The following is a 25,993-nucleotide window of genomic DNA, read 5'->3' on the forward strand; positions in this document are numbered from 1 at the left end:
ATAAAAACTGTATTTTTATAGAATAACGGACCCCGGTTTCTGGCTTTTCCACTACTTTCCGGCGTCGCCCATTTGCACCGATCTGTTTTATTGTTATTTACCTTTAAATACTCCGAAAAAGTCTATTTTGCACTTGATTTCATAATGTTTATACCGGTAATTGTTCATTTAATGAATATATATATATATAATGGATCAACTGTAACTGTTTCCTCTTTGTACTAGCCACTTCCTGTTTGTTTGTACTAGCCACTTCCTGTTTGTTTGTACTAGCCACTTCCTGTTTGTACTAGCCACTTCCTGTTTGTTTGTACTAGCCATTCCCTGTTATGCGGCCAAACTCTGCTTTATATTTCGAGTGTAACATGAATGGATCCCCCCCTGTGTGTGCGTCGGCCCCCCGGGGCCCCCCATCCCTCGGTACCACAAACAGCAGAGACAATAAACATTCTCAGTGCAAGGAAACAAGGTGCTCCTGTAATTGTCTCCCCGTGCAACTCCCTGCCCTGGTGATCCCGCCCCCCCCTCCGGCACATCATGGTGAGGTCGGTGCCAGGGCTCAGATGGGTGTGGCCAGTGATTCAGTGCCCCCGCCCACACCAGCTGCACCCCTGGGGCACCATAACCAGAACCTGCAACCAGCCAATGGGGAGAATGTATTTCACAGGGGTCCCCAGATGTGCCTGGACTGTAACTCCCAGCATGCCTTGCTGTGAAGCAGTAGTCCAGGAACATTTAGGGCCCCCAGTCTGCTGACACAGGGGATCAGAGGCTCTGGTAGTGGGAGGGGCTTTGCCCCAGGGGTATATATGTAGCTAATATCTCAGGTTATACCTTCTGTTCTCCCAGAATTCCCTGTAACAGGAAGTGAGCAGAGCAATGGTGCAAAGTAACAGGACCCCCTGCCCCCCCCCCCCCCAGGCTGTGGTTTGGCTGATACCCAAGGAAGCAGGTTCCCTATTGTGTGGGCCCCCCCCTCACTGCGCCGGGACAGAAGGGCAAAATCTTCCTATTCTGTTCTTTCCAGCGCAGCCCGAGGGTGGGGCACCGGGTAGGATTTAGTCTTTTGTACCTGCCCCAGGGGCACAATGGAACCGAAATAACAGCATCCGGCCCTGTATGAGCCTCACACAATACTCACGGGCAGGGCCCCAACCAACTGTAACGTGGCTTATTGTGTGCCCAGAACATTCCTTCTCTGTATATTTGTATTTATACATATGGGTAGGGGGTGCCATAGTGTTTCCCTTAGACAGTACAGTATGGGGGTACAGCTTATTGTGTGCCCAGAACATTCCCTCTCTGTATATTTGTATTTATACATATGGGTAGGGGGTGCCATAGTGTTTCCCTTAGACAGTACAGTATGGGGGTACAGCTTATTGTGTGCCCAGAACATTCCCTCTCTGTATATTTGTATTTATACATATGGGTAGGGGGTGCCATAGTGTTTCCCCTTAGACAGTACAGTATGGGGGTACAGCTTATTGTGTGCCCAGAACATTCCCTCTCTGTATATTTGTATTTATACATATGGGTAGGAGGTGCCATAGTGTTTCCCTTAGACAGTACAGTATGGGGGTACAGCTTATTGTGTGCCCAGAACATTCCCTCTCTGTATATTTGTATTTATACATATGGGTAGGGGGTGCCATAGTGTTTCCCCTTAGACAGTACAGTATGGGGGTACAGCTTATTGTGTGCCCAGAACATTCCCTCTCTGTATATTTGTATTTATACATATGGGTAGGAGGTGCCATAGTGTTTCCCTTAGACAGTACAGTATGGGGGTACAGCTTATTGTGTGCCCAGAACATTCCCTCTCTGTATATTTGTATTTATACATATGGGTAGGGGGTGCCATAAGTGTTTCCCTTAGACAGTACAGTATGGGGGTACAGCTTATTGTGTGCCCAGAACATTCCCTCTCTGTATATTTGTATTTATACATATGGGTAGGGGGTGCCATAGTGTTTCCCTTAGACAGTACAGTATGGGGGTACAGCTTATTGTGTGCCCAGAACATTCCTTCTCTGTATATTTGTATTTATACATATGGGTAGGGGGTGCCATAGTGTTTCCCTTAGACAGTACAGTATGGGGGTACAGCTTATTGTGTGCCCAGAACATTCCCTCTCTGTATATTTGTATTTATACATATGGGTAGGGGGTGCCATAGTGTTTCCCTTAGAACATTCCTTCTCTGTATATTTGTATTTATACATATGGGTAGGAGGTGCCATAGTGTTTCCCTTAGACAGTACAGTATGGGGGTACAGCTTATTGTGTGCCCAGAACATTCCTTCTCTGTATATTTGTATTTATACATATGGGTAGGAGGTGCCATAGTGTTTCCCTTAGACAGTACAGTATGGGGGTACAGCTTGTGTGCCCAGAACATTCCCTCTCTGTATATTTGTATTTATACATATGGGTAGGGGGTGCCATAGTGTTTCCCTTAGCCAGTACAGTATGGGGGTACAGCTTATTGTGTGCCCAGAACATTCCCTCTCTGTATATTTGTATTTATACATATGGGTAGGGGGTGCCATAGTGTTTCCCTTAGACAGTACAGTATGGGGGTACAGCTTATTGTGTGCCCAGAACATTCCCTCTCTGTATATTTGTATTTATACATATGGGTAGGGGGTGCCATAGTGTTTCCCTTAGACAGTACAGTATGGGGGTACAGCTTATTGTGTGCCCAGAACATTCCCTCTCTGTATATTTGTATTTATACATATGGGTGCCCCCAGGGCACTCCCATCACTTTGCCACGTTACTATGGAAACAAGAGACCCCGATATAGGGAAAGTTGTTGCTATAGATGACGTGTAACCCAGTAATGGATTTATACATTTGTAGCAAATGGGCCCTGTAGTACTGTTGGTACCAAACCCTCCGTGTGGGGAGCAGGTTCTGTGCTCAGATCCGATGCCCCCTATAGGCCGAGTGGGGAAACGCACACATGCTTTACTTTGCTTTATTAGAATCAGAGTGGTTCCATCTGTACAAAGCTGAACTGAGCAACACTCGGAACCAAATCGGATCAGTCTTACAGTCAGGGATACCAGAACCAGGTATAGGAATAAATGAGTCCATTGGGGGTCCCTAGTTGACCCGGCAGGCCCGGATCATGAGCAGCTGGAGCAGGATGAAGACGGGGGACATGATGAGCCCAAACCATAACTCCCGGCTCTGTTCCACCAGCTTCTGGCACAGGAGCATCTCGAACACAAACTTCAGGCTGAGGATGGTGAGGATCCAGAAGAGCCGAAGGACCGCCTGGCGCTTCTCCCCGTCCTGGAAGAGCCGCACCGTCACGATGGTGGTGAAGTAGGTGCTCAGGCCGTCGGCGGTGAAGAACGGGATGAAGATGTTCCACCACGACATGTCGGGGGCAAAGCCGTCGGCCTTCAGCGCCAGCAGCACCGTGAATACCAGCAGCGCCCAGATGTGCAGGAAGATCTCCAGTTGGGCGAATCCCAACCACTGCACCAACTCAAGCAGGGAGAACAGCATGGTGCATCATGGGTAGCCCCCCGGCTAGCACTCCAGAACCGGCACCTTACCCACAAGCCTAGAGTGGGAGGGCAGAGAGCTTTAGTGACTCATTGCATCAGCCTACATTGTTTCTACAGTCGGAACCGCAGCAAACAAAATAAAATCACATTTTTTGTTAATTATAATGTATGTTTGGGTTTATATCCCCTTTAATTAGGTGGAACAATGTTTAGGAATGGCAGCGGTTACTCTGGGGGGGGGGGATATAAACTCTCTGCAATAAGGACTACAAAGTAACCCCCCCCCCCCCCCTCGGGGACCCCGGTGGGTGGATCACAGGCTGGGAGTTATAATGACAGATCGGCCCATAGGAAGGGGGTTTGGGTAAAATGCCTGGGGGAGGTGGGGTATTACAAGTTCCAGCTCCATGGTTACAGTATCCATGGGTACTTATGCCAACTTACCCATGGGCACAGGAACTGGGCAAGTCAGGCCCAGCACTAATACCCCTGCGCTATGGGCAGCGATACCCACTCAGTGTTGGCTTCCTGTGCCCTGGGGCATCACGTGACAGTAGCTCTGAGGGGCACATACAGGGGCAGTACCCAGTCATGTTATACCCACGTGCCCCCCTGTGCCCCATATTTCCATTCAGCTATTGCACACAGCCAATGAAACTGCTTCTGCTACGAAGGGGCAATTATATATCATCCCTGGGGTTAGTTGTGCCCTAGTACCGGGGTACCCAGAGCAATGCACCCCCTAACTGTGTGCCAGTAGGTACCCCCTTACTGTGTGCCAGTAGGTATCCCCCTTACTGTGTGCCGGTAGGTATCCCCCTTACTGTGTGCCGGTAGGTATCCCCCTTACTGTGTGCCGGTAGGTACCCCCCTTACTGTGTGCCGGTAGGTATCCCCCTTACTGTGTGCCGGTAGGAACTCCCCTTACTGTGTGCCGGTAGGTATCCCCCTTACTGTGTGCCGGTAGGTATCCCCCTTACTGTGTGCCGGTAGGTACCCCCTTACTGTGTGCCGGTAGATACCCCCCTTACTGTGTGCCGGTAGATACCCCCCCTTAACTGTTGTGCCGGTAGATACCCCCCTTACTGTGTGCCGGTAGGACTCCCCTTACTGTGTGTCCGGTAGGTATCCCCCTTACTGTGTGCCGGTAGGTATCCCCTTACTGTGTGCCGGTAGATACCCCCTTACTGTGTGCCGGTAGGAACTCCCCTTACTGTGTGCAGGTAGGTACCCCCTTACTGTGTGCGGTAGATACCCCTTACTGTGTGCGTAGATACCCCCCTTACTGTGTGCCGGTAGATACCCCCCTTACTGTGTGCCGGTAGGAACTCCCCTTACTGGTGTGCCCGGTAGGTACCCCCCTTACTGTGTGCCGGTAGATACCCCCCTTACTGTGTGCCGGTAGATACCCCCCTTACTGTGTGCCGGTAGGTACCCCCCTTACTGTGTGCCGGTAGGTACCCCCCCTCTAAATGCTCCCAACATAAATCATGGACATCATAGAGAAAGGACTTCCTGTTTATAGCAGGATAAGGGAGGATGCTGGGAGTTGTAGTTTAAAAAACAGCAGAAGCATCTCATGTCCCCAGCCCAGGGCACAGTATTTTTAACCCTTTCCTTTCTGCCCCTGCCCAGTACTGTAACCCTTTCCTTTCTGCCCCTGCCCAGTACTGTAACCCTTTCCTTTCTGCCCCGGCCCAGTACTGTAACCCTTTCCTTTCTGCCCCGGCCCAGTACTGTAACCCTTTCCTTTCTGCCCCGGCCCAGTACTGTAACCCTTTCCTTTCTGCCCCGGCCCAGTATGTAACCCTTTCCTTTCTGCCCCGGCCCAGTACTGTAACCCTTTCCTTTCTGCCCCGGCCCAGTACTGTGACCCTTTCTGCCCCGGCCCAGTACTGTGACCTTTCCCTTTCTGCCCCGGCCCAGTACTGTGACTTTCTTTCTGCCCCGGCCCAGTACTGTGGACCTTTCCTTTCTGCCCAGTACTGTGACCTTTCTTTCTGCCCGGCCCAGTACTGTGACCCTTTCCTTTCTGCCCAGTACTGTGACCCTTTCCTTTCTGCCCCGGCCCGTAATGGTAACCCTTTCCTTTCTGCCAGTACTGTAAACCCTTTCTTTTTTTGCCCAGTAATGTACCTTTCCTTTTCTGCCAGTAATGCTAACCCTTTCTGCCCGCGGCCCAGTACTGTGAACCCTTTCCTTTTGCCCCGTCCCATATGTGACCCTTTCCTTTCTGCCCGGCCATATGTAGACCCTTTCCTTTCTGCCCCGGCCCAGTATGAACCTTTCCTTTCTGCCCCTGCCCAGTACTGTAACCCTTTCCTTTCTGCCCCGGCCCAGTACTGTGACCCTTTCCTTTCTGCCTCACGGCCCAGTACCTGTAACCTTTTCACTTTTGCCGCGGCCGCAGTACTGTAAAACCCTTTTTTTCTTCTGCCCTGGCCCCGGCCCAGTACTTGTAACCCTTTCCTTTCTACCAGTAACTGTAACCCTTTTCCTTTCTGCCCGCTGCCAGTACTGTAACCCCTTTCCTTTCTGCGCCCTGCCGAGTACTGTACCCTTTCCTTTCTGCCCCGGCCGGGCAGTACTGTAAACCCTTTCCTTTCTGCCTACCGGCCCATACTGTAACCCTTTCCTTTGCTGCCCGCGGCCCAGTACTGTAACCCTTTCCTTTCTGGCCCCGGCCCAGTACTGTAACCCCTTTCCTTTCTGCCACCGGCCCAGTACTGTAACCTTTTCTTTATGCCCCGGCCCAGTACTGTAACCCTTGTCTTTCTGCCCGGCCCAGTACTGTGACCCTTTTCTTTTGCCGCCAGTACTGTAACGCCTTTTCCTTTCTGCCCCCGGCCCAGTACTGTAACTTTCCCTTTCTGCCCCCGGCCCAGTACTGTAACCTTTCCTTTCCTGCCCGGCCCGTACTGTAACTCCCTTTCCTTTCTGCCCCGGCCCAGTATGTAACCCTTTCCTTCTGCCCTGCCAGTACTGTAAGCCCTTTCCTTCTGCCGCAAGATAACTGTTGACCCTTTTTCCTTTCTGCCCGCGGCCCAGTACTGTAACCGCTTTTCTTTCTGCCCGGCGCAGTACTGTAACCCTTTCCTTTCTGACCGTACTGTAACCCTTCTTTTCTGCCTGCCAGTACTGTAACCTTTCCTTTTCTGCCCCAGCCAGTACTGTAACCCTTCTTCTGCCCCGGCCCAGTAACTGTGACCCTTTCCTTTCTGCCCAGTACTGTAACCGCTTTCCTTTCCTCTGCCCGGCCGCAGTACTGTGACCCTTTCCTTTCCTGCCCCTGCCCAGTACTGGTAACCTTTCTGCCCGCGGCCAAGTACTGTAACCTTTCCTTTCTGCCCCGGCCCAGTTGTAACCCTTTGCCTTTCTGCCCCGGCCCAGTAACTGTAACCTTCCTTTCTGCCCCCCGGCCCAGTACTGTAACCTTTCCTTTCTGCCCAGTACTGTAAACCTTTACTTTCTGCCCCTGCCAGTACTGTACCCTTCCTTTCTGCCCGGCCCAGTACTGTAACTCCTTTCTTTCTGCCCCGGCCCAGTACTGGTAACCTTTTCCTTTCTGCCCCGGCCCCAGTACTGTAATCCTTTCCTTTCTGCCCCGGCGCCAGTACTGTACCTTTCCTTCTGCCCGGCCCATACTGTAACCCGCTTTCTTTCTTGCCCCGGCCCAGTACTGTAACCTTTCCTTTCTGCCCGGCCCAGGTACTGTAACCCTTACCTTTTGCCCTGCCAGTCTGGTAACTCCTTTGTCTTTCTGCCCCTGCCAGTAATGTAACCCTTTCCTTCTGCCCCGGCCAGTACTGTAACCTTTCTTTCCTGCCAGTACTGTAACCTTTCCCTTTCTGCCCCTGCCCCAGTACTGTAACCCTTTCCTTTTCTGCCCGCAGCCAGTCTGTAAACCCTTTCCTTACTGCCCCGGCGCAGTACTGTGAGACCTTTCCTTTCTGCCCGGCCCAGTACTGTACCCTTTCTTTCTGCCCAGTACTTAACCCTTTCCTTTCTGCCCCTGCCCAGTACTGTACCCTTTCCTTTCTGCCCCGGCCGTAAAACAGTAACTGTAACCCTTTCCTTTTGCCTGCGCCCTGCCCAGTACTGTAACCTTTCCTTTCTGCCCCAGCCGCAGTAACTGGGTAACGCCTTTCCGTTTCTGCCCCGGCCCAGTTACTTGTAACCCTTTCCTTTCCGCCCAGTTACTGTAACCCTTTCCTTACTGCCCCGGCCCAGTACTGTGAGACCCTTTCCTTTCTGCCGCCGGCCCAGTACTGTACCCTTTCCTTTCTGCCCAGTACTGTGGTAACCCTTTCCTTTCTGCCCTGCCCTCATACTGTAACGCCTTTCTGCCCGCGGCCCCAGTACTGTAACCCTTTCCTTTCTTCTCTGCCCCGGCCTAAGAACACATAGACTGTAACCCTTCTTTCTGCCGGCCCAGTACTAGTAACCCTTATCCTTTCTGCCCAGTACGTAAAACGCCTTCCTTTCTGGCCCTGCCAGTACTGTAACCCTTTCCTTTTCTGCCCCGGCCCAGTACTGTAACCCTTTCTTTCTGCCCGCGGCCCAGTACTGTACCCTTTTCCTTTCTGCCCGCACGGCCCAGTACTGTAACCCTTCTTTCTGCCCCGCGCCCCAGTAACTTGTAAGCCCTTTCCTTTCTGCCGCCCAGTACTGTAACCTTTCCTTTCTGCCCCGGCCCAGTACTGTAACCTTGCCTTCTGCCCAGTAACTGTAACCCGCTTTCTTTCTGCCCGGGCCAGTACTGTAACCCTTTCCTTTCTGCCCCGGCCCAGTACTGTAACCCTTTCCTTTCTGCCCAGTACTGTGACCTTTTCCTTTCTGCCCCGGCCAGTACTGGTAACATTTCCTTTCTGCCCCTGCCCAGTATGTAACCCTTTCCTTTCTGCCCCAGCCCAGTAACTGTATCCCCTTCCTTTTGCCCCGCCCCGTACTGTCACCTTTCCTTTCCTGCCCGGCCAGTAACTGGTAACCCTTTCCTTTTTCTGCCCCGGCCCAGTACTGTAACCCTTTCCTATTTTTTTTTTTTTTTTTTTTTTCGCCCAGTACTGTGACGCCTTTTTCCTTTCTGCCGGCCCAGTACTGTAACGCTTTCCTTTCTGCCCGGCCAGTACTGTAACCCCTTTCCTTTCCTGCAGTACTGTAACCTTCCTTTCTGCCCAGTACTGTAATCCTTTCCTTTCTGCCCGGCCCAGTACCGTAACCTTTCCTTCTGCCCCGGCCCAGTACTGTAACCCTTTCCTTTCTGCCCAGTACTGTAACCCTTTCCTTTCTGCCCCGGCCCAGTACTGTAACCCTTTCCTTTCTGCCCAGTACTGTAACCCTTTCCTTTCTGCCAGTACTGTAACCCTTTCCTTTTCTGCCCGGCCACGTACTGTAACCTTTCCTTTCTGCCCCGGCTCCAGTACTGTAACCCTTTCCTTTCGGCCCGGCCCAGTTACTCGTAACCCTTTCCTTTCTGCCAGTATTGTAAACCCTTTCCTTTCTGCCCCTGCCCAGTACTTGTAACCCTTTCTTTCTGGCCCCGGCCAGTACTGTAACCCTTTCCTTTCTGCCCAGTACTGTAACTTTTTCTGCCGGCCCAGTACTGTACCTTTCCTTTCAGCCCCCGGCCAAGTATCTGTAACCCTTTCCTTTCTGCCCCGGCCCCAGTACTGTACCCTTTCCCTTTCTGGCCCAGTAACTGTAACCCTTTCCTTTCTGCCCCTGCCCAGTACTTGGGTTACCCTTCCTTTCTGCCGCCGGCCCAGTACTGTCCCCTTTTCCCTTTCTGCCCAGTACTGTAACCCTTTTCCTTCTGCCCCGGCCCAGTACTGTAAACCTTTCTTTCGGCCCCGGCCCATAGTACTGGTAACGCTTTCTTCTGCGCCGGCCCAGTACTGTAACCCCTTATTCCTTTCTGCCAGTAGCTGTAACCCTTTTCCTTTCTGCCCCTGCCCAGTACTGTGACCATTTCCTTTCTGCCCCGGCCCAGTACGGAACCCCTTCCTTTCTGCCCCGGCCGTACTGTACCCTTTCCTTTCTGCGCAGTACTGTAACCCTTTCCTTTCTGCCCCTGCCCCGTACCTGTAAACCCTTCCTTTCTGCCCGGCCCAGTACTGTAACCCTTTCCTTTCTGCCAGTACTGTAACCCTTTCCTTTTGCCGGGCCCAGTACTGGTAACCCTTTCCTTTCAGCCCCGGCCAAGTACTGTAACCTTTCCTTTCTGCCCCGGCCCAGTCAACTGTAACGCCTTTTCCTTTCTGCCCAGTACTGTAACCCTTTCCTTTCTGCCCCTGCCCAGTACTGTAACCCTTTCCTTTCTGCCCAGTACTGTAACCTTTCCCTTTCTGCCCCGGCCCAGTACTGTAACCCTTTCCTTTCTGGCCCCTGCCCAGTACTGTAACCTTTCTTTCTGCCCCGCCCAGTACTGTAACCCTTTCCTTTCTGCCCCGGCCCAGTACTGTTAACCCTTTCCTTTCTGCCCCGGCCCAGTACTGTAAATCCTTTCCTTTCTGCCCCGGGCCAGTACTGTAACCCTTTCCTTTCTGCCCCGGCCCAGTACTGTGACCCTTTCCTTTCTGCCCCAGCCAGTACTGTAACCCTTTCCTTTCTGCCCTGCCCAGTACTGTAACCCTTTTCCTTTCTGGCTCCTGCGCCAGTACTGTAACCTTTCCTTTCTGCCCAGTACTGTAACCCTTTCCTTTCTGCCCCGGCCCAGTACTGTAACCCTTTCCTTTCTGCCCCGGCCCAGTACTGTAACCCTTTCCTTTCTGCCCAGTACTGTAACCCTTTCCTTTCTTGCCCAGTTACTGTAACCCTTTCCTTTCTGCCCAGTACTGTAACCCTTTCCTTTCTGCCCAGTACTGTAACCTCTTTCCTTTCTGCCCGGCCCAGTACTGTAACCCTTTCCTTTCTGCCCCTGCCCAGTACTGTAACCCTTTCCTTTCTGCCCCGGCCAGTACTGTACCCTTCCTTTCTGCCCCGGCCCAGTACTGTAACCCTTTCCTTTCTGCCACCGGCCCAGTACTGTAACCCTTTCCTTTCTCCCCGGCCCAGTACTGTAACCCTTTCCTTTCTGCCCCGGCCCAGTACTGTGACCCTTTCCTTTCTGCCCCGGCCCAGTACTGTAACCCTTTCCTTTCTGCCCCTGCCCAGTACTGTAACCCTTTCCTTTCTGCCCCGGCCCAGTACTGTAACCCTTTCCTTTCTGCCCCGGCCCAGTACTGTGACCCTTTCTTCTGCCCCGGCCCAGTACTGTAACCCTTTCCTTTCTGCCCCTGCCCAGTACTGTAACCTTTCCTTTCTGCCCCGGCCCAGTACTGTAACCCTTTCCTTTCTGCCCCTGCCCAGTACTTGTATACCCTTTCCTTTCTGCCCCGGCCCAGTACTGTGACCCTTTCCTTTCTGCCCCGGCCCAGTACTTGTACCCTTTCCTTTCTGCCCCTGCCCAGTACTGTTAACCTCTTCCTTTCTGCCCTGCCCAAGTACTGTAACCCTTTTCTTTCTGGGCGCAGTACTGTAACCCTTTCCTTTCTGCCCCGGCCCAGTACTGTAACCCTTTCCTTTCTGCCCCGGCCCAGTACTGGTACCCTTTCCTTTCTGCCCCGGCCCAGTACTGTAACCCTTTCCTTTCTGCCCCAGCCCAGTACTGAACCCTTTCCTTCTTGCCCCGGCCCAGTACTGTAACCCTTTCCTTTCTGCCCCGGCCCAGTACTGTAACCCTTTCCTTTCTGCCCCGGCCCAGTACTGTAACCCTTTCCTTTCTGCCCAGTACTGTAACCCTTTCCTGTTCTGCCCCAGCCCAGTACTGTAACCCTTTCCTTTCTGCCCGGCCCAGTACTGTAACCCTTTCCTTTCTGCCCGGCCAGTAACTGTAACCCTTTCCTTTCTGCCCGGCCCAGTACTGTAACCCTTTCCTTTCTGCACCGGCCCAGTACTGTAACCCTTTCCTTTCTGCCCCGGCCCCAGTACTGTAATACCCTTTCCCTTTCTGCCCGGCCCAGTACTGTAACCCTTTCCTTTCTGCCCCGGCCCAGTACTGTAACCCTTTCCTTTCTGCCCCGGCCCAGTACTGTAACCCTTTCCTTTCTGCCCCGGCCCAGTACTGTAACCCTTTCCTTTCTGCCCAGTACTGTAACCCTTTCCTTTCTGCCCCGGCCCAGTACTGTGACCCTTTCCTTTCTGCCCCGGCCCAGTACTGTAACCCTTTCCTTTCTGCCCCGGCCCAGTACTGTAACCCTTTCCTTTCTGCCCAGTACTGTAAACCCTTTCCTTTCTGGCCCTGCCCAGTACTGTGACCCTTTCTTTCTGCCCCGGCCCAGTACTGTAACCCCTTTTCCTTTTCTGCCCCGGCCCAGTACTGTAACCCTTTCCTTTCTGCCCAGTACTGTAACCCTTTCCTTTCTGCCCCTGCCCAGTACTGTGACCGCTTTCTTTCTGCCCCGGCCCAGTACTGTAACCCTTTCCTTTCTGCCCCGGCCCAGTACTGTAACCTTTTCCTTTCTGCCCCGGCCCAGTACTGTAAACCCTTTTTCCTTTCTGCCCCGGCCCAGTACTGTGACCCTTTCCTTTCTGCCCCGGCCCAGTACTGTAACCCTTTCCTTTCTGCCCCGGCCGCAGTACTGTCAACCCTTTCCTTTCTGCCCCGGCCCAGTACTGTAACCCTTTCCTTTCTGCCCGGCCGCAGTACTGTGACCCTTTCCTTTCTGCCCGGCCCAGTACTGTTAACCCTTTCCTTTCTGCCCCTGCCAGTACTGTAACCCTTTCCTTTCTGCCCCGGCCCAGTACTGTAACCCTTTCCTTTCTGCCCCGGCCCAGTACTGTAACCCTTTCCTTTCTGCCCCTGCCCAGTACTGTAACCCTTTCCTTTCTGCCCCGGCCCAGTACTGTAACCCTTTCCTTTTCTGCCCCTGCCCAGTACTGTAACCCTTTCCTTTCTGCCCCTGCCCAGTACTGTAACCCTTTCCTTTCTGCCCGGCCCAGTACTGTAACCCTTTCCTTTCTGCCCCTGCCCAGTACTGTAACCCTTTCCTTTCTGCCGCCGGCCCAGTACTGTAACCCTTTCCTTTCTGCCCCTGCCCAGTACTGTAACCCTTTCCTTTCTGCCCCGGCCCAGTACTGTAACCCTTTCCTTTCTGCCCCGGCCCAGTACTGTAACCCTTTCCTTTCTGCCCCTGCCCAGTACTGTAACCCTTTCCTTTCTGCCCCGGCCCAGTACTGTAACCCTTTCCTTTCTGCCCCTGCCCAGTACTGTAACCCTTTCCTTTCTGCCCCTGCCCAGTACTGTAACCCTTTCCTTTCTGCCCCTGCCCAGTACTGTAACCCTTTCCTTTCTGCCCCTGCCCAGTACTGTAACCCTTTCCTTTCTGCCCCTGCCCAGTACTGTAACCCTTTCCTTTCTGCCCCTGCCCAGTACTGTAACCCTTTCCTTTCTGCCCCTGCCCAGTACTGTAACCCTTTCCTTTCTGCCCCGGCCCAGTACTGTAAGCTTTTAATTGCCATTACATGTGGGGAATGTGCATCTCTCAGACAGCCTGGGGGGGGGGGGTCAGTGATGCCCAATAACCATAGAGAGACAGGATAGATAGACAGATAATAGAGATACATGACAGACAGGTGTGGGGGAGACCAGGGGCAGAGAGAGAATGACGCACTCACCCAAATACCCCCGGAACTGCCCATGGGCCCGGGCTGCTGGGGGAGAGACGCTCCGTAGCCGCTATAGGAGAGGAGCCCTCACACCGCTACCGCAGGGAACACTTCCGCCTTCACTCTGCGTCACTCTGCGTCACTCTGCGTCACTGTGCGTCACTGTGCGTCACTGCGTCATGAAAGCGCGCAGGGCGGGAACGTAGTGCCTGAGTGTGAGGGGAGGGAAGCCGGAAGGTGAGTGGCACTGAGGGGGAGGGTTCCACCTGCTGCTGAACTACAACTCCCACAATCCTCAGCGGTGCGCAGGCTGTAACTTTTCATTTAGTTTTAGCTTTGTGCGTATGTTTATGTGTGTCAGTGGGGCTCATTGATTTGTATGGGGCAAGCCAGACAGGAGAGCAACTGTAGCACTGACAGAATGTATCCAGCCTGCCATTGGCCAGTAGTGCTGCCCTCACTTTCTGCTAATGCTGCAAATCCTCAGGGCTGGTTTCCTACTGAGGTGTGACTGGCCCAGGCAGGGGGTGGGTATTGGGGCAGTAAGTGACTAACCCCCTTGTGTTACCCCTGTGCCCCCCACAGATGCCCCAACGGAACCTCCTCATCCTCTATGGGAGTCAGACGGGGACAGCGGAGGATTTGGCTGGGAGACTCGGCAGGGAAGCCAAGCGCCACCACTTCCAATGTAGGATGGAATCGCTCGATGAGTACAGGGTGGTAAGTAGCCCCGTGTTTGTATGGTTGGTACTGACCGGCACGTTAACTGCCCCTAAACATGGGATAGGGACCTTAGATTGTAAGCTCACTGGGGCAGGGACTGATGGGAATGGGATAGGGACCTTAGATTGTAAGCTCACTGGGGCAGGGACTGATGGGAATGGGATAGGGACCTTAGATTGTAAGCTCACTGGGGCAGGGACTGATGGGAATGGGATAGGGACCTTAGATTGTAAGCTCACTGGGGCAGGGACTGATGGGAATGGGATAGGGACCTTAGATTGTAAGCTCACTTGGGGCAGGGACTGATGGGAATGGATAGGGACCTTAGATTGTAAGCTCACTGGGGCAGGGGCTGATGGGAATGGGATAGGGACATTAGATTGTAAGCTCACTGGGCAGGGGCTGATGGGAATGGGATAGGGACCTTAGATTGTAAGCTCACTGGGGCAGGGACTGATGGGAATGGGAATAGGGACCTTAGATTGTAAGCTCACTGGGGCAGGGACTGATGGGAATGGGATAGGGACCTTAGATTGTTAAGCTCACTGGGGCAGGGACTGATGGGAATGGGTAGGACCTTAGATTGTAAGCTCACTGGGGCAGGGGCTGATGGGAATGGGATAGGGACTTTAGAGTGTAAGCTACTGGGGCAGGGGCTGATGGAATGGGATAGGGGCCTTAGATTGTAGCTCCACTGGGGCAGGGACTGATGGGAATGGGATAGGGACCTTAGATTGTAAGCTCACTGGGGCAGGGGGCTGATGGGAATGTGATATGGACCTTAGATTGTAAGCTCACTGGGGCAGGGACTGATGGGAATGTGATAGGGACCTTAGATTGTAAGCTCACTGGGGCAGGGACTGATGGGAATGGATAGGGACCTTAGATTGTAAGCTCACCGGGGCAGGGACTGATGGGAAATGGGATAGGGACCTTAGAGTGTAAGCTCACCGGGGCAGGGACTGATGGGAATGGGATAAGGGACCCTTAGATTGTAAGCTCACCGGGGCGGGGCTGATGGGAATGTGATAGGGACCTTAGATTGTAAGCTCACTGGGGCAGGGACTGATGGGAAGGGATAGGGACCTTAGATTGTTAAGCTCACTGGGGCAGGGACTGATGGGAATGGAGGATAGGGACCTTAGATTGTAAGCTCACTGGGGCAGGGGCTGATGGGAATGGGATAGGGACCTTAGATTGTAAGCTCACTGGGGCAGGGACTGATGGGATGGGATAGGGACCTTAGAATTGTAAGCTCACTGGGGCAGGGACTGATGGGAATGTGGATAGGGACCTTAGATTGTAAGCTCACTGGGGCAGGGACTGATGGGAATGGGATAGGGACCTTAGATTGTAAGCTCACTGGGGCAGGGACTGATGGGAATGGGATAGGGACCTTAGATTGTAAACTCACTGGGGCAGGGACTGATGGGAAATGGATAGGGACCTTAGATTGTAAGCTCACTGGGGCAAGGGACTGATGGGAATGGGATAGGGACCTTAGATTGTAAGGCTCACTGGGGCAGGGACTGATGGGAATGGGATATGGGACCTTAGATTGTAAGCTCACTGGGGCAGGGCTGATGGGAATGGGATAGGGACCTTAGAGTGTAAGCTCACTGGGGCAGGGGCTGATGGGAATGTGATAGGGACCTTAGATTGTAAGCTCACTGGGGCAGGGACTGATGGGAATGGGATAGGGACCTTAGATTGTAAGCTCACTGGGGCAGGGACTGATGGGAATGGGATAGGGACCTTAGATTGTAAGCTCACTGGGGCAGGGGCTGATGGGAATGGGATAGGGACCTTAGATTGTAGCTCACTGGGGCAGGGACTGATGGGAATGGGATAGGGACCTTAGATTGTAAGCTCACTGGGGCAGGGACTGATGGGAATGTGATAGGGACCTTAGATTGTAAGCTCACTGGGGCAGGGACTGATGGGAATGGGATAGGGACCTTAGATTGTAAGCTCACTGGGGCAGGGACTGATGGGAATGGGATAGGACCTTAGTTGTAAGCTCACTGGGGCATGGACTGATGGGAATGGGATAGGGACCTTAGACTGTAAGCTCACTGGGGCAGGGACTGATGGGAATGGGATAGGGACCTTAGATTGTAAGCTCACTGGGGCAGGGACTGATGGGAATGGGATAGGGACCTTAGATTGTAAGCTCACTGGGGCAGGGACTGATGGGAATGGGATAGGGACCTTAGATTGTAAGCTCACTGGGGCAGGGACTGATGGGAATGGGATAGGGACATTAGATTGTAAGCTCACTGGGGCAGGGGCTGATGGGAATGGGATAGGGACCTTAGAGTGTAAACTCACTGGGGCAGGGGCTGATGGGAATGGGATAGGGACATTAGATTGTAAGCTCACTGGGGCAGGGGCTGATGGGAATGGGATAGGGACATTAGATTGTAAGCTCACTGGGGCAGGGGCTGATGGGAATGGGATAGGGACATTAGATTGTAAGCTCACTGGGGCAGGGGCTGATGGGAATGGGATCGGTACTTACCCCGCTGCAGTGCAAGTTACCCCGGGGCTCAGTGTAACAGGAAAGTCGGCTGTGAGTCCGGCGCTGGGAATGTGGTTCTGCCGGGTTCTGCTGGGCCCATAGTCAGAGCAATTGGCACCTAAGTGCTTCTCTGGGAGTCACTCTGTGACACCCCCGGCACGTGCACCCAGGGAATGACTCACGAGACAGGGACAGACACCCCTGGGTGCTGCATTGGGCCGGGTGCTGCTATTTACACCCAGTGTTGGCTCAGCAGTGACACCTAGTGGGGAGCAAACATACTGCACGTTAGCCTCCCATTATGCCCAACAGTGACAGGCAGCGGGTTTGGGGGTGCCCCTTACCTTTCCCTATGTCCCCCCAGGCTGAGCAGAATGGCAGAACCCCCCGTTTAACTGTTTCTGTACCCCCCGTTCCTAATCGGCTTTGCTTTCCCTTTCCCAGGCTGATCTTATTCACGAGCCCCTCGTGGTATTTGTCTGCGCCACTACAGGGCAGGGGGACCCCCCCGATAACATGAAGGTAGGTCCTGGCACCGGTGGCACCTCCATTGCTTGCTGTGGGCACATCCCACCAACATACCGGAGGTTTAGTGTCCCCTTTACTGCTAATTGTCCCTTTTTTCCCCCCCCCCAGAACTTCTGGAGGTTTATATTCCGGAGGAATCTCCCCCACAATGCCCTTTGCCGGATGGATTATGCCGTTTTAGGCCTCGGTGATTCTTCCTACCCAAAGTAAGGCCCTCCTTTCTCTCTCGGGGGGGCTCTGTACCCCAGTTATAGGTTGGGGGTTCCCATTCCCTGAGCCCATATCTGCCTATTGGGGGGTTACTCGTACTTCCATTGCTCATTGGTTCCTGTTTGTTTCTCAGGTTTAACTTCATAGCAAAGAAACTGCACAAGCGCCTGCAGCAGCTCGGAGCCTGCCCCCTCCTGCCCCCGGCGCTGGGGGACGATCAGCATGACTTGGGGTAGGTTCCTGCAGGAACAGCCTGGCCCTATGTGCCCCTTGGCTCACTTGCACTGACTCACAGGCTGTACTTGTGTTTGTGTTTAGCCCTGACGCAGCAGTGGATCCCTGGCTGAAAGATCTCTGGGGCAAGATCCTGTCTATATACCCTTTACCCCCAGGTCTCAACATCATCAGCGAGGATATCTTGTAAGTTTCCTTAGCAGTCACTGAGGGGTTCTGTGCCCCCCATATAAAGGCACAAGGCTGCAGGCTGAGTTATACAGGGAACTCTGAGTATCACTCATGTATTATACGGGATAATGTACCCCCTACTGTAAATGATAAGGATATTAGCAGTCACTGAGGGGTTCTGTGCCCCCCATATAAAGGCACAAGGCTGCAGGCTGAGTTATACAGGGAACTCTGAGTATCACTCATGTATTATAAGGGATAATGTACCCCCTACTGTAAATGATAAGGATATTAGCAGTCACTGAGGGGTTCTGTGCCCATATAAAGGCACAAGGCTGCAGGCTGAGTTATACAGGGAACTCTGAGTATCACTCATGTATTATAAGGGATAATGTACCCCCTACTGTAAATGATAAGGATATTAGCAGTCACTGAGGGGTTCTGTGCCCCCCATATAAAGGCACAAGGCTGCAGGCTGAGTTATACAGGGAACTCTGAGTATCACTCATGTATTATAAGGGATAATGTACCCCCTACTGTAAATGATAAGGATATTAGCAGTCACTGAGGGGTTCTGTGCCCCCCATATAAAGGCACAAGGCTGCAGGCTGAGTTATACAGGGAACTCTGAGTATCACTCATGTATTATAAGGGATAATGTACCCCCTACTGTAAATGATAAGGATATTAGCAGTCACTGAGGGGTTCTGTGCCCCCCATATAAAGGCACAAGGCTGCAGGCTGAGTTATACAGGGAACTCTGAGTATCACTCATGTATTATAAGGGATAATGTACCCCCTACTGTAAATGATAAGGATATTAGCAGTCACTGAGGGGTTCTGTGCCCCCATATAAAGGCACAAGGCTGCAGGCTGAGTTATACAGGGAACTCTGAGTATCACTCATGTATTATAAGGGATAATGTACCCCCTACTGTAAATGATAAGGATATTAGCAGTCACTGAGGGGTTCTGTGCCCCCCATATAAAGGCACAAGGCTGCAGGCTGAGTTATACCAGGGAACTCTGAGTATCACTCGTGTATTATAAGGGATAATGTACCCCCTACTGTAAATGATAAGGATATTAGCAGTCACTGAGGGGTTCTGTGCCCCCCATATAAAGGCACAAGGCTGCAGGCTGAGTTATACAGGGAACTCTGAGTATCACTCATGTATTATAAGGGATAATGTACCCCCTACTGTAAATGATAAGGATATTAGCAGTCACTGAGGGGTTCTGTGGCAAGATAACATTATATCTATATCTTGGAGTTCCATGACCTGTATGAAAACTCTCAGCACTGAATGTATAATATCCTTATATTTTACCATAGGGGGTTACATCATTCCCCGTATATCTGAATTGTTGATTAATTTTTCAGGTTACCACCAAAGTACTTACTCCGCCTCCTGGAAGAGACGATTGGGCAGGATGACCTCTCAGGGGAGGAGTTGGAAAGGGATTCAAACAATACCACGCCTGCCTCCGAGTCGCACCCGTTCCCTGCTCCGGTCGTGTCCAATCAGCGCGTGACGGCACTGGATCATTTCCAGGATGTGCGTCTCATTGAGTTCGATATCTCAGGCTCCGCCCTCCAGTAAGGGACTGGTTTAACCTCTTGCAATTCTGATCATTCTGTTCACTGGCAGTAATATTTATAGTAGTACCTGTACTGCCATAGGGGGCTGTTCCTGCTGAATTGTGCTTAGTACAGGGGAATCCCTATGTGCCATAGTTTTATGGTATCTCTCTGTACAGGCTATGGGCAAACTTAGGGGGCTGTTCCTGCTGAATTGTGCTTAGTACAGGGGAATCCCTATGTGCCATAGTTTTATGGTATCTCTCTGTACAGGCTATGAGCAAACTTAGGGGGCTGTTCCTGCTGAATTGTGCTTAGTACAGGGGAATCCCTATGTGCCATAGTTTTATGGTATCTCTCTGTACAGGCTATGAGCAAACTTAGGGGGCTGTTCCTGCTGAATTGTGCTTAGTACAGGGGAATCCCTACGTGCCATAGTTTTATGGTATCTCTCTGTACAGGCTATGGGCAAACTTAGGGGGCTGTTCCTGCTGAATTGTGCTTAGTACAGGGGAATCCCTATGTGCCATAGTTTTATGGTATCTCTCTGTACAGGCTATGAGCAAACTTAGGGGGCTGTTCCTGCTGAATTGTGCTTAGTACAGGGGAATCCCTATGTGCCATAGTTTTATGGTATCTCTCTGTACAGGCTATGGGCAAACTTAGGGGGCTGTTCCTGCTGAATTGTGCTTAGTACAGGGGAATCCCTATGTGCCATAGTTTTATGGTATCTCTCTGTACAGGCTATGGGCAAACTTAGGGGGCTGTTCCTGCTGAATTGTGCTTAGTACAGGGGAATCCCTATGTGCCATAGTTTTATGGTATCTCTCTGTACAGGCTATGGGCAAACTTAGGGGGCTGTTCCTGCTGGATTGTGCTTAGTACAGGGGAATCCCTATGTGCCATAGTTTTATGGTATCTCTCTGTACAGGCTATGGGCAAACTTAGGGGGCTGTTCCTGCTGGATTGTGCTTAGTACAGGGGAATCCCTATGTGCCATAGTTTTATGGTATGTCTCTGTACAGGCTATGGGCAAACTTAGGGGGCTGTTCCTGCTGGATTGGGGCCAGGCTGACAGTAATTATAGACTAGAGTTGATCCCTGGACTCGCAGGACTAAGATAGCTCCGTGCTGGAAGTTCCCGGGGGGCCATTATGTTATAAACTCCCCGATTGGACGGTGACGGCGCCGGCGCCACTAAGCAATAAAATCTCCGGATATTTATAGAAGCCGTAACCTTGTGCCATTAACCCTGCGGGTTGTGTGTCCTGCGTTGCAGCTCCTATTAATGGCCACCAGTTGGCGCTGTTACGGGAGGGAGTATGTAAGGCCTCAATTGCCCTTCGGGTAAAATCCCTGTATCTGCCCTACGGGGCAATAGTCTGATTTGCCTTTGGTCACAGTGCAGGGGGTTGGTCATGCAGGTCTCCTGGGAGCTGCAGGATCAAGTGAAATAACTAGAAAACTGCAAATAATAAAAAATGAAGACCAATTGCAAATTGTCTCAGAATATCACTCTCTACATCCTACTAAACGTTAACTTATTTTTTAGTATTAGTTTTCAGTTCAGCAGCTCTCCGGTTTGGCGTTTCAGCTTCTATTTGGTTGCTAGGGTCCAAGTTACCTTAGCAACCAGGGAGGGGTTTGGATGAGAGACTGATATATGAATAGGGGAGGGGCTGAATAGGAATGGAAGTTACAAAAAGTAACAACTGGAGCCTCACAGTTTTTGGCTGCCGGGGTCAGTTATCTTGTTGCTAGGGTTCAAGTTACCTTAGCAACCAGGGAGGGGTTTGGATGAGAGATGGGTCTATGAATAGGGGAGGGGCTGAATAGAAAGATAAGGAATAAAAAGTAACAATAAAACTGGAGCCTCACAGAGCAATAGGGTTTGGTTGCCGGGGTCAGTTATCCTGTTGCTAGGGCTCAAATTACCTTAGCAACCAGGGAAGGGTTTGATTGAGAGGCTGATATATGAATAGGGGAGGGGCTGAATAGAAAGATAAGGAATAAAAAGTAACAATAACAATAAAACTGGAGCCTCACAGAGCAATAGGGTTTGGTTGCCGGGGTCAGTTATCCTGTTGCTAGGGCTCAAATTACCTTAGCAACCAGGGAAGGGTTTGATTGAGAGGCTGATATATGAATAGGGGAGGGGCTGAATAGAAAGATAAGGAATAAAAAGTAACAATAATAATAAAACTGGAGCCTCACAGAGCAATAGGGTTTGGCTGCCGGGGTCAGCGACCCCCATTTGAAAGAGTCGGAAGAAGGCAAATAATTAAAAAACGAAACAAATAATGACGACCAATTGCAGCGTTGCTAGGAATAGGGCAATTCTATAACATAATATAAAGAGAATATGACCTTGATAGTAGCTGAGGTTGAGGAAAGACCCAACTGACATTAACCCTTTGCATCAGGTTCTCCCCGGGGGACGTGGCGATGGTTCAGCCCAGGAACTCCCCTCCCCACGTGCAGCAGCTGTGCAGCCTCCTGCGCCTCGACCCGCGCACCAGGTTTGTGGTGGAAGCCAGTGACCCCGGTAAGCACCAATCAGGGGGTGGGGGCGGGGCAGAAGCACTAGCCCCATGAGCTGACACTCGCTTTCCTGTCCCGGCAGAGGCGGCAGTCCCGGCGCAGCTGGCGGAGCTCCAGTGTATTGGGCAGCTGGCAGAGCGGTACCTGGATCTCTGCGCCGTGCCGCGCCGCTCTTTCTTCCAACTGCTCAGCCATTTTGCCCCCGACGAGCTGGAACGGGAGAAGCTGAGGGAGTTCGGTTCCGCCGGGGGGCAGGAAGAGCTCTTCTCCTACTGTAACCGCCCCCGGCGCACTCTCCTGGAGGTACCGGCACCGACAGACTGGGGGGGGCAGAAAGGGCATTTGGGCAGCACCGACCCATTAACCCTGTCCTGTTGCCCCGCAGGTTCTGGTTGACTTTCCCCATACGACCCGCTGCATTCCTGCCACTTACCTACTGGAACTTATCCCCCGAATGCGCCCCCGCGCCTTCTCCATCGCCTCCTCCATGCAGGTAGGGCATTCTGGGAAATGGTCACCTGTATGCAATTGCAATTGGTCCTTTATTATTCTGCTTTTTACCAACTAGGGATTAAAAGCACTGCCTGGTTGCTAATGTACTGGTCCATAGCAACGAGATATAGGGTGTTGTTGCTATTGGTAACTAGGAAGCAATATGACAATAATCTCATTAATGTAGATTAAGGTGGGTTGTTACTGAGATGCCCTGCACTATGGGCATTGTGCCCCGGGGGGGGGGTTCTGCAGGGGAGGGCAGACTCATGGGGTAACAATTCCCACACCCGCCGCACTCTCCATGGAGGGACTCCCAGCATGTCTGTCTCTCAGCCCGTGTTGTCTCTCAGCCCGTGTTGTCTCTCAGCCCGTGTTGTCTCTCAGCCCGTGTTGTCTCTCAGCCCGTGTTGTCTCTCAGCCCGTGTTGTCTCTCAGCCCGTGTTGTCTCTCTGTTCCCGGCAGGCTCTCCCCAACGCTCTGCAGATCCTCGTGGCCGTCGTTCAGTACCGGAGCAAACTGATTGAGCCCCGCCGGGGTCTGTGTTCTACATGGCTGGCCTCCCTCCCCCCCCGGGGTAAGTCTCCCCAAACTGCCCCTGTGCTTCTTCTGCCCTTTATCCTCTTACCCATCTTATACTGTCTTGTACCTATACACCCGGCTGTCTCACACTGTCCCCTGCAGTCACTCACATACACCCGGCTGTCTCACACTGTCACCTGCAGTCACTCACATACACCCGGCTGTCTCACACTGTCACCTGCAGTCACTCACATACACCCGGCTGTCTCACACTGTCACCTACAGGCACTCGCATACACCCGGCTGTCTCACACTGTCACCTACAGTCACTCGCATACACCCGGCTGTCTCACACTGTCACCTACAGTCACTCGCATACACCCGGCTGTCTCACACTGTCACCTACAGTCACTCGCATACACCCGGCTGTCTCACACTGTCACCTACAGTCACTCGCATACACCCGGCTGTCTCACACTGTCACCTGCAGTCACTCGCATACACCCGGCTGCCTCACACTGTCACCTGCAGTCACTCACATACACCCGGCTGTCTCACACTGTCACCTACAGTCACTCGCATACACCCGGCTGTCTCACGCTGTCACCTACAGGCACTCGCATACACCCGGCTGTCTCACGCTCTCACCTACAGTCACTCGCATACACCCGGCTGTCTCACACTGTCACCTACAGTCACTCGCATACACCCGGCTGTCTCACACTGTCACCTACAGTCACTCGCATACACCCGGCTGTCTCACACTGTCACCTACAGTCACTCGCATACACCCAGCTGTCTCACACTGTCACCTACAGTCACTCGCATACACCCGGCTGTCTCACACTGTCACCTACAGTCACTCGCATACACCCGGCTGTCTCACACTGTCTGGCTCTTGCTGCCCCCCCTGACTCCCATGCTGCCCCCCCTGACTCCCATGCTGCCCCCCCTGACTCCCATGCTGCCCCCCCTGACTCCCATGCTGCCCCCCCTGACTCCCATGCTGCCCCCCCTGACTCCCATGCTGCCCCCCATGCAGGTAGAGAGCGGGTTCCCATTTGGGTGAAGAGAGGGAGCATGACATTCCCGTTGGAGCCGGGCACGCCGCTGGTGATGGTGGGGCCGGGCACTGGGGTGGCGCCGTTCCGCGCTGCTGTCCAGGAGAGAGCGGCCAATGGGAAACGCGGTGAGTAACAAGGTCCTTGTGTCATTTATGGGAGACCCTTGTAGGGAAGGGATTCTATTGGATGAGCTGTGTCCCCTCCCACAGCGCACAGTGCGTCACGTGACCCTGTCCCTCTCTCGCAGGGAGCTGCTTGTTTTTCGGCTGTCGAGGAAAATCCAAGGATTTCTATTTTGAGAAGGAATGGGAGGATCTGGTGACTGGCGGATTCCTGACCCTATTCACCGCCTTCTCCCGGGATCAGGTCTGTTATACACACACTGCCCAGCAGGGGGCCCTCCTGCTACAGCAACACCACATTGTGACATCACTTCCCCCTTAGCCCAACCCCTGACTGGCTGCTCCCCAAATGTTCTACCCATGCAGTGAGGAGATCCACTTCCTCTGAGCGGATCCATGCCCGGGTCATGTGATATACCTGATAAATAAATAATAAATAAACTATATGTAATAAAAAATGAAGACCAATTGAAAAGTTGCTAGGAATAGGCCATTCTATAACAAGGGGGTAATTATCACTTAGTGATTAGGGAGCGGCGGGGTTATTAGTATTGGTCTCACATCTAATTCATGGCCCCTCCCACCGCCTGATTGGTTACATGACTATATCATAGACTGAATCATGGCTGCTATGTGCCGGGGCAACAAGATGGGGGGATCTGTGCTCTGATTGGCTGAGCTCAGTGGAATTCTGGGAGTGCGGAAGGATCTCATTCACCCTAATTCTTCCCCCCCCCCGCAGGAGGATAAAGTGTATGTGCAGCGTCGCATACGGGAGAACAGCGCCCTCCTGTGGGACCTGCTCGCCAATAGACAGGGCTACTTCTACATCGCTGGGTAAGGCCGGGCAGCAGCGGGTGGGACGTGTGGGGGATGTGAGGGGTTAATGCTTATCTGATTTTTTTATTAAAAACTTCACAAGAAAGAAAAAACATGGGAAGGAGAGAACAGGGATTGAGGTGTCTTGTAATTGCACTTAGCTGCCACTAGGGGGCAGCAGGCAACTTCCAAATGTACTTTGCTATTGTAATGCGCTGATTAACTGCCCCTGTCTAGGAAGGGGGGTGTCACAGGGGGTGCTCGCATTTATATTAACTTTTAGTACCATGTAAACAGGGATATTCTGAGACGATTTGCAATTGGTCTTCATTTTCTATTTTATATGGTTTTTCAGCTATTTAGCCTCTATCTGGTTGCTAGGGTCTTATTTTCCCTACCAACCAGCAGGTGGCTTGAATAAGAGACTGGAATACGTATAGGAGGGGGACATAGGCAAATAACTAATGAAAAGGTAGAAAAGGAAGGCAAATGACTCTCTATATAACTATATATATATATAATAATAACTATTAATAATGAACAATGAAGACCAATTGCAAGGTTGCTACAAATAGCAGCCAAAAAACGACTGCTCCACGAGGCTGCAATTTTATTTTCATTGTTATTTTTTTATTACTCCTCTTTTGATTTAGCCCCTCCCCTATTCCTATTTCTGTGTCTGCCCGGTTGCTAGGTTAAATTAGCCCCTAGCAACTAGATAACCCTAGTTAACCCTTGTCTCTCTGTATTTCTTTCTGTATCTCCCCCCCCCCCTGTGCCCGCTCGGTGGCAGCAATGCCAAATCGATGCCCAATGAGGTGACGGATGCGCTGAAGTGGGTGTTGCAGTCGGAAGGGGGTCTGTCTGCCCCCGACGCTGAGCAGTATGTCGTCGCCATGGAGAAATCCCGCCGCTTCCAGTCGGAGACATGGTCCTAAATCTGCTCGTGTTCCTGTGGGGGGCCCTGTGCTGCGGCGCCAAGGTGGCCCCCCCTGGGCAGGGTTGTTGGGTAATAGAGCAGGTCTTATGACCACAGAGCAGCCAATCAGATCCCTGCTGAACCGTTGCTACCCAGGGGCATTATTTATACCGAGGGGCTGATTGGGGGGCAACCAGGACCCCCATCATTGTATAGTAATGTTATTAAAGTGATTATTTTATGGATCCAGAGCTGTGTGTGTGTTTGTACCCCCCCCCGGGGGCAGGACTGGTGCAACCTGTTTGGGGGTCCCTTTGCCTGCGGAATAGGGGGAGGGTTTTGCCTCCTCGCTTAACCCTTGCCCTCCCAGAGTGTG

The 25,993-nt window shown here is 52.3% G+C and overlaps 2 protein-coding genes across 4 annotated transcripts; one reads left to right on the plus strand and one right to left on the minus strand.

Moving 5' to 3' along the window:
* Positions 1-2,967: 2,967 nt before the first annotated feature.
* On the minus strand, positions 2,968-13,278 carry tmem203 (transmembrane protein 203). Its single transcript, NM_001011060.1, is given in 2 exon segments — positions 2,968-3,580; positions 13,179-13,278. A coding segment is annotated over 1 exon segment (411 nt). The 5' UTR covers positions 3,523-3,580; positions 13,179-13,278; the 3' UTR covers positions 2,968-3,111.
* Positions 13,279-13,311: 33 nt separating this feature from the next.
* Positions 13,312-25,862, plus strand: ndor1 (NADPH dependent diflavin oxidoreductase 1). Of its 3 annotated transcripts, none has more exons than XM_031890212.1 (15): positions 13,312-13,406; positions 13,755-13,889; positions 16,858-16,935; positions 17,050-17,147; positions 17,285-17,383; positions 17,470-17,571; positions 18,941-19,156; positions 21,562-21,683; positions 21,762-21,982; positions 22,065-22,172; positions 22,637-22,748; positions 23,736-23,882; positions 24,005-24,123; positions 24,622-24,716; positions 25,492-25,862. In XM_031890212.1, the coding sequence occupies exons 2-15, from the start codon at positions 13,755-13,757 to the stop codon at positions 25,634-25,636; spliced, it is 1,797 nt and encodes a 598-aa protein (XP_031746072.1). In that variant the 5' UTR covers positions 13,312-13,406; the 3' UTR covers positions 25,637-25,862.
* The last annotated feature ends 131 nt before the right edge of the window (positions 25,863-25,993 follow it).

This window comes from Xenopus tropicalis, chromosome 8 (genome assembly GCF_000004195.4).
Source record: "Xenopus tropicalis strain Nigerian chromosome 8, UCB_Xtro_10.0, whole genome shotgun sequence".
NCBI classification, from domain to species: domain Eukaryota; kingdom Metazoa; phylum Chordata; class Amphibia; order Anura; family Pipidae; genus Xenopus; species Xenopus tropicalis.

Excerpts from the sequence above, each read along its gene's own strand:
- ndor1 (XM_031890212.1), top strand. The coding sequence starts at position 13,755 with ATGCCCCAACGGAACCTCCTCATCCTCTATGGGAGTCAGACGGGGACA. Across the intron at positions 13,890-16,857 it reads CGCTCGATGAGTACAGGGTG|GCTGATCTTATTCACGAGCC; the intron begins GTAAGTAGCCCC and ends TCCCTTTCCCAG. Across the intron at positions 21,684-21,761 it reads GGTGGAAGCCAGTGACCCCG|AGGCGGCAGTCCCGGCGCAG; the intron begins GTAAGCACCAAT and ends CTGTCCCGGCAG.